This window comes from Rhinopithecus bieti, unplaced genomic scaffold, assembly GCF_001698545.2.
Source record: "Rhinopithecus bieti isolate Rb0 unplaced genomic scaffold, ASM169854v2 scaffold_6149, whole genome shotgun sequence".
NCBI classification, from domain to species: Eukaryota; Metazoa; Chordata; class Mammalia; order Primates; family Cercopithecidae; genus Rhinopithecus; species Rhinopithecus bieti.
Window position 1 is genome coordinate 126,376 of NW_016804934.1, and position 8,243 is coordinate 134,618.

The 8,243-nt window shown below is 53.0% G+C and overlaps 1 protein-coding gene across 3 annotated transcripts in view; it reads right to left on the bottom strand.

The window, feature by feature from the left end:
• SLC15A3 (solute carrier family 15 member 3) overlaps positions 1–8,237 on the bottom strand; it is a 17,385-nt gene extending 9,148 nt beyond the window's left edge. For 2 of the 3 annotated variants that reach the window (XM_017870764.1, XM_017870762.1), the window contains exons 1-3: positions 8,205–8,237; positions 4,801–5,359; positions 516–805 (exon numbers count right to left, since the gene is read on the bottom strand). In XM_017870764.1, coding sequence (XP_017726253.1) covers positions 516–805; positions 4,801–5,358 — 848 coding nt within the window. In that variant the 5' untranslated portion in view covers position 5,359; positions 8,205–8,237. Of the gene's footprint in view, positions 1–515; positions 806–4,800; positions 5,360–7,645 lie in introns of all 3 variants that reach the window. The other variant, XM_017870763.1, reaches the window with a different exon arrangement.
• Positions 8,238–8,243: the final 6 nt, after the last annotated feature.

The window sequence follows — 8,243 nt, forward strand, 5'->3', positions numbered from 1 at the left end:
TTCTGTTCTGTCACCCAGGCTGGAGTGCAGTGGCACCATCATGGCTCACTCCAGCCTCAACCTCCTGGACTCGATTGATCCTTCTATGTCAGCCTCCCGAGTAGCTGAGACCACAGACAGGCACATGCCACCACACCCCACTCATTTTTGTATTTTTTTTGTAGAGATGAGTTTTCACCATGTTGCCCAGGCTGGCCTCAAATCCCGGGCTCAAGAGAGCCGCCAGCTTCAGCCTCCCAAAGTGCTTAGAGAGATAGCCACTGCTCCCCAGCCCCATCCTCACACATTCTATATGTAGATGGCCACCAATAATACCACCACCACCAGCACCACCACTACCTTGACCTCCGTCCTCAGTCACAGTGGGCAGCTCTGGCCCACTGGAGAGCAGATCATCATAAAAAGCTATCACTGTAGCTGAACCAGAATATCTGCAATCCAGACCATCCCTCCCCAGAAGCAGTCTAGCGCTTCTCCAAGCTTGGAGGCTCCTGGCACCCAGAGCCCCTCCTTACCTGGCCAAGTGTCGTTGCCACAGCTGGGGGCAGCAGTTTTGGAGAGCAAGCTTAAGCATAGAGGACACTTGGCTGCCCATGGGGGGCTTGGTGATGAAGACGGGGGTGGCAAAGAGGAAGATGAAAAATGCCAGGCCCACACAGCCCACAGGGATGCTGTAGCCCAGCAGGAAACTGATGTTCTGCTGAATAAAAGCCACCACCAGCAGCGACAGCACAGCACCCAGGTTGATGCTCCAGTAAAACCAGTTGAAGAAGCGGCGGGTGGCGTCGCGGCCGAGATCCATCACCTGCCATTCAGGAAGGGTTGAGAGTGAGGGCCAAAGGGGTTCGGGGCACTCTCTGTACCCTAACCCTCCCTCCTACAGAGATACTTCTTGGGGTCAGTGGGTGGTGGGCGTTCTGACACTTTCCTAGTCTCTGATCACTAAACAGACACTCAGTAAATATTTGCTGAATGAATGAATGAATCCTCTTGGGAGTCACTTGCTAAAGATCAGGACATTTGGCCCAGCTGCTTTTGCATACCCATGACACACATTGCTTTTTTATTGTTGCAGAGGAACACATACAACAGATGTCTCGGATGCCACTTGTTCATTTCTGGTTGATTTATCCCTTTGTCTTTGACTGAGCAACCTACACTATTCATTACTTCTATAATCAGAAAAAAGCCAATAAAGATCTCAGTTTTGTTGCACATTATTAAAAATGTTGTATGCATATTACTGGAAGAACAGAAGTCTGAGTGAGAATTTCCTCTGCAATTCAGAGAGGCAAGCAGAGAAACCTATTGTGACCCATCCTTTCACCCAATTTTTGTTCCTCTGATATGTGGCAGAGGTGGTCCCAGGCACAGCCCCAAGAGTGAGTTCTGGCCTGGTGAAAAAAGCATTTTTTTTCAGGCCTCCCAGCAAGGGTAGATGGGCTGAAAATCTGTACCCACGATTTGGATCAATCAGCAACAGCCAGGCCCCAGGCCCCTTCTGGTCTGTTGGCTCCAGTCAGCTGCACTGGCTGCTCCCAAATCTCCCAGACCCAGGTCCCAGATTCTGACTCAGCAGGTCTGGGACAGAACCTGGGTATCTGCATTTTTAAAAAAAGCAGTGAGGAGTAGGGGCCATTTCAATGGAGAGAATACATGCTTCTCTACATTGCTAAACCAGTCACCCTTTCGATACCCCTGCAAATCTCAGGATCCATTACTGCCTTTCACCTAGAGATTTATATTTCCACTAGCTGGGGCGATTTTGTCAAACTTTACTTTCTATAGTTGCACTGAGGAAAATATAAGTATTTATTTTTCCTTTTTCAAAAGTAAAATTATAGTCCACACGGATGCACTTAAAACCACATTCCATTGGAGATTCTGGGGGTCCTCTTGGCAATGGGGAGGGAGGGGCATGCCAGCTCCCTGATCATTCTCGCTCTAGACTTTTTTTTTTTTTTTTTTTTTTTTGAGACGGAGTCTCACTCTGTCGCCCCGGCTGGAGTGCAGTGGCCGGATCTCAGCTCACTGCAAGTTCCGCCTCCCGGGTTCCCGCCATTCTCCCGCCTCAGCCTCCAAGTAGCTGGGACTACAGGCGCCCGCCACCGCGCCCGGCTAGTTTTTTGTATTTTAGTAGAGACGGGGTTTCACCGTGTTAGCCAGGAGGGTCTCGATCTCCTGACCTTGTGATCTACCCGCCTCGGCCTCCCAAAGTGCTGGGATTACAGGCTTGAGCCACCGCGCCCGGCCTAGACTTTCAAGTAGAATATTGAATAGGTCCCATTAGAAGCAGCCATTCCATTTATTAATTGGAAGTAAATGAATGTGACTATTGTAACTCTAAGAGGGAAGACCAGGCAGCCCATTCAGGATATAAATGTGTTCTTTTAGAATGAGCAGACACTTTGTCGAGAGTGATGGATGGCCCTTTCTGAAATCAGAAAGTGTGTGAAACATGCAGCTCCTGGGGTATAGCTATTGCCAGATGGTGCCAGTCCCACCCACCCCCACATCCCCCATCTGACTGCCCCCCTGAATTCTGCAGCAGCTTCCTGCCTGTTGTGAAGTACCCACTCTTGTTAACCCATACACTGTCTACAGTGCAGCCAGAGCCATTTTTGAAGACCTCAAATCCAGTGATGTGCATTCCTGCCTCAAACCATTTCGGTGTTTCTGCACTGTCCTAGGGATCAGGTCCCGACTTCATGAGGCAGCCTTGCAGGCTGCCCTTGCTCCACCCAAAGTTCATGCCCAGCCAAGGGGAGAATGTACAGGAGCTTCTAGCACTGTTGGTGCCACGGGAGGCTCTGCTCAGTGGCCTGGTCTCCAGAAGAGCAATTCTGCCACAGGAGGTACTGGATGGGTGAGGCTCTCTGGAGGTCAACAGGGTCAAGGACACAGGTTAAGGGTACTGGGTTGGGGGTGCTAGTGGGATATCAACGAAATAACAGGATTAAAGGAAGATGAGAGATTCCCATTGACAAATATTGGGGGTCTCTAAGTCTGAAGGAATGTCAACAACAAGTAAGAAATGGCCAGGGTTGACCAGTCACAGTGGCTCACGCCTGTAATCTCAGCACTTTGAGAGGCTGAGGCAGGTGGATCACCTGAGGTCAGGAGTCAAGACCAGCCTGGCCAACATGGCAAAACCACATCTCTACTAAAAAAATACAAAAATTAGCCAGTGTGGTGGTGGGCATCTATAATCCCAGCTACTTGGGAGACTGAGGCAGGGAGAATTGCTTGAACCCGGGAGGCGGAGGTTGCAGAGAGCTGAGATCACACCACTGCACTCCAGCCCGGGCAACAGAGCAAGACTCCATCTCAAAAAACAAACAAACAAACAACAACAAAAAAAAAAAAATAGAAAGAAAAAGAAATGGCCAGGGTTGTCCTGGGGGCACGAAGTCATCATCAACGGATCCTAAACAAGCTGGACAAGTGACTCCTTGCCAACGACACTGGAAACTGCTTAGGTGCTGAATTGTGGGTGCCAACTGGATGAAATGATCCTTTTGAAAAATGTCCCCTTTATGAGTATAATATATGCAATCAAAGAACATTTGAAAAACTGAGACAATTAAGAAGAAAGTGCAATTAGTCCAGTGGCCTGATCATACTACTGTGACAATGTTTCTCTCGTTTCCTTTCATTGACACCTCGTCTTTCCACATGGCTGCAGTCCTATCTGTATGCAGTCCTGCATCTGGCTTTTGCTCATATACACCATAGGTAGTTATTTTAATAATATTACATTTTAGTCTAAAGTATTGTCTAATATCACACTGGGAACAGCTATCAAAACACAGCCGTGTTGTTGGGCATTTACTCATTCATTTAGCAAATAATTATTAAATTTCTTCTACGGGCCATGCTCTGTCCACAGGGGAATGGAGATAGGCTCAGAGGTTGAGCTAAGGGAGAAGACCAGGCAGCCCATTTGGGATATAAATGAGTTCTTGCCCATGTGCCTTCAGCTAGTGAAGGGCAGAGCTGGGATCTGAGCAAGTCGGCCTGACAACCTCCAGCACTGCTGGTAGGAAGAGGCTGGCTCCATCCTGCCCTGCCTGCACATCCCCATAATACACAGAGGAGGCTCATGGTGGGACCTGGAGTCCAGCTGCCCTTGCTCGGCTGCTTGACCCTCCATGTCACCTTGGAGGAGTTGATTAATGCCATGAAACCTCTCAGTGTCTTTCTCTGTAAAATGGGCATAATAATTCCTACCTCCTGGGTGGTGAAGAGTATTAAATCAGTTAAACAGTGAAAGTGCTTAGCATAGGGCCTACAAGTAGCTCAAAGAAGACCAACCCTTCCGGCGTGGTGGCTCACGCCTGTAATCCCAGTGCTTTGGGAGGCGGAGGCAGGTGGATCATCTGAGGTCAGGAGTTCGAGACCAACATGGTGAAACTCCAGCTCCATTTAAAAAAAAAAAAAATTAGCTGGGCATGGTAGCAGGCCCCTGTAATCCCAGCTACTTTGGAGGCTAAGGCGGGAGAATCGCTTGAACCCGGGAGGCTGAGGTTGCAGTGAGCTGAGATCGCGCCACTGCACTGCAGCCTGGGCAACAGAGTGAAACTCCGTCTCAAAAAATAAAACCAACCAACAAACAAAAATAACCATGGTTATTCCCACTGCGGTTGCCATCGGTTCTGCAAGGGCTAGCACCCCTCTTCTTTCAAATCAGGAAACTAGGCGCAGGCAGGGGACGTGGTTTGTCCCAGGTCACGCTGGGGGTCAGCCCTCCTTCCCTCCACACCCGCCGGAATCGGCCGGGGCAGGCCTCCTGCCACTCACCTGGTCGGCACCGAAGGAGGTGAGGTTGCTCCGGACGGAGCTGGCGGCCAGGGCGAGGAGCAGCAGCCCCGCGTAGAGGACGGGCGCGCAGTAGGGGCTGGGCGAGGCTCGCGGGCAGTCGGGCGAGGGGCAGGCGGGTCCCAGCGGCGACTCGGGCATCTCTCCGCAGAAGGAGCTGCGGCCGTCGGGGAAGGCGGTGGCGGGCAGCAGGCCCGAGGCGGCCAGGTAGAGCAGCAGGCTGAGCGCGACCGCGCGGTAGCGGCCCAGGTACACGTCGGCCAGCCAGCCGCCCACGGGCGCCAACAGGTAGGAGGCGCCCAGGAATACCAGCGCGGCGCGCGACGCCTGCTCGCCCGCCCAGTTGAAGTTGGTGCTGTTTAGGTAGAGCACGAGGTTGGCAGTGATGCCAAAGAAGGCGGCGCGCTCCAGCATCTCCACTAGCAGCACCGCCGCGCCCGCCGCCCGCCGCCACCGTCGAGGGCCCTGCACGCCGCGAGGCAGCAGCGGCCGGCGCTCCCCGGGCACGCGGGGCTGCTCCCGGGCGCGCGGCGCGGGCATCCTGGCTCCGGGNATCCCCATCTGACTGCCCCCCTGAATTCTGCAGCAGCTTCCTGCCTGTTGTGAAGTACCCACTCTTGTTAACCCATACACTGTCTACAGTGCAGCCAGAGCCATTTTGAAGACCTCAAATCCAGTGATGTGCATTCCTGCCTCAAACCATTTCGGTGTTTCTGCACTGTCCTAGGGATCAGGTCCCGACTTCATGAGGCAGCCTTGCAGGCTGCCCTTGCTCCACCCAAAGTTCATGCCCAGCCAAGGGGAGAATGTACAGGAGCTTCTAGCACTGTTGGTGCCACGGGAGGCTCTGCTCAGTGGCCTGGTCTCCAGAAGAGCAATTCTGCCACAGGAGGTACTGGATGGGTGAGGCTCTCTGGAGGTCAACAGGGTCAAGGACACAGGTTAAGGGTACTGGGTTGGGGTGCTAGTGGGATATCAACGAAATAACAGGATTAAAGGAAGATGAGAGATTCCCATTGACAAATATTGGGGTCTCTAAGTCTGAAGGAATGTCAACAACAAGTAAGAAATGGCCAGGGTTGACCAGTCACAGTGGCTCACGCCTGTAATCTCAGCACTTTGAGAGGCTGAGGCAGGTGGATCACCTGAGGTCAGGAGTCAAGACCAGCCTGGCCAACATGGCAAAACCACATCTCTACTAAAAAAATACAAAATTAGCCAGTGTGGTGGTGGGCATCTATAATCCCAGCTACTTGGGAGACTGAGGCAGGGAGAATTGCTTGAACCCGGGAGGCGGAGGTTGCAGAGAGCTGAGATCACACCACTGCACTCCAGCCCGGGCAACAGAGCAAGACTCCATCTCAAAAAACAAACAAACAAACAACAACAAAAAAAAAAAAATAGAAAGAAAAGAAATGGCCAGGGTTGTCCTGGGGCACGAAGTCATCATCAACGGATCCTAAACAAGCTGGACAAGTGACTCCTTGCCAACGACACTGGAAACTGCTTAGGTGCTGAATTGTGGGTGCCAACTGGATGAAATGATCCTTTTGAAAATGTCCCCTTTATGAGTATAATATATGCAATCAAAGAACATTTGAAAACTGAGACAATTAAGAAGAAAGTGCAATTAGTCCAGTGGCCTGATCATACTACTGTGACAATGTTTCTCTCGTTTCCTTTCATTGACACCTCGTCTTTCCACATGGCTGCAGTCCTATCTGTATGCAGTCCTGCATCTGGCTTTTGCTCATATACACCATAGGTAGTTATTTTAATAATATTACATTTTAGTCTAAAGTATTGTCTAATATCACACTGGGAACAGCTATCAAAACACAGCCGTGTTGTTGGGCATTTACTCATTCATTTAGCAAATAATTATTAAATTTCTTCTACGGGCCATGCTCTGTCCACAGGGGAATGGAGATAGGCTCAGAGGTTGAGCTAAGGGAGAAGACCAGGCAGCCCATTTGGGATATAAATGAGTTCTTGCCCATGTGCCTTCAGCTAGTGAAGGGCAGAGCTGGGATCTGAGCAAGTCGGCCTGACAACCTCCAGCACTGCTGGTAGGAAGAGGCTGGCTCCATCCTGCCCTGCCTGCACATCCCCATAATACACAGAGGAGGCTCATGGTGGGACCTGGAGTCCAGCTGCCCTTGCTCGGCTGCTTGACCCTCCATGTCACCTTGGAGGAGTTGATTAATGCCATGAAACCTCTCAGTGTCTTTCTCTGTAAAATGGGCATAATAATTCCTACCTCCTGGGTGGTGAAGAGTATTAAATCAGTTAAACAGTGAAAGTGCTTAGCATAGGGCCTACAAGTAGCTCAAAGAAGACCAACCCTTCCGGCGTGGTGGCTCACGCCTGTAATCCCAGTGCTTTGGGAGGCGGAGGCAGGTGGATCATCTGAGGTCAGGAGTTCGAGACCAACATGGTGAAACTCCAGCTCCATTTAAAAAAAAAAAAATTAGCTGGGCATGGTAGCAGGCCCCTGTAATCCCAGCTACTTTGGAGGCTAAGGCGGGAGAATCGCTTGAACCCGGGAGGCTGAGGTTGCAGTGAGCTGAGATCGCGCCACTGCACTGCAGCCTGGGCAACAGAGTGAAACTCCGTCTCAAAAAATAAAACCAACCAACAAACAAAATAACCATGGTTATTCCCACTGCGGTTGCCATCGGTTCTGCAAGGGCTAGCACCCCTCTTCTTTCAAATCAGGAAACTAGGCGCAGGCAGGGGACGTGGTTTGTCCCAGGTCACGCTGGGGTCAGCCCTCCTTCCCTCCACACCCGCCGGAATCGGCCGGGGCAGGCCTCCTGCCACTCACCTGGTCGGCACCGAAGGAGGTGAGGTTGCTCCGGACGGAGCTGGCGGCCAGGGCGAGGAGCAGCAGCCCCGCGTAGAGGACGGGCGCGCAGTAGGGGCTGGGCGAGGCTCGCGGGCAGTCGGGCGAGGGGCAGGCGGGTCCCAGCGGCGACTCGGGCATCTCTCCGCAGAAGGAGCTGCGGCCGTCGGGGAAGGCGGTGGCGGGCAGCAGGCCCGAGGCGGCCAGGTAGAGCAGCAGGCTGAGCGCGACCGCGCGGTAGCGGCCCAGGTACACGTCGGCCAGCCAGCCGCCCACGGGCGCCAACAGGTAGGAGGCGCCCAGGAATACCAGCGCGGCGCGCGACGCCTGCTCGCCCGCCCAGTTGAAGTTGGTGCTGTTTAGGTAGAGCACGAGGTTGGCAGTGATGCCAAAGAAGGCGGCGCGCTCCAGCATCTCCACTAGCAGCACCGCCGCGCCCGCCGCCCGCCGCCACCGTCGAGGGCCCTGCACGCCGCGAGGCAGCAGCGGCCGGCGCTCCCCGGGCACGCGGGGCTGCTCCCGGGCGCGCGGCGCGGGCATCCTGGCTCCGGGCTGGGCCCCCCTCGGCTCTCCTCTCCCC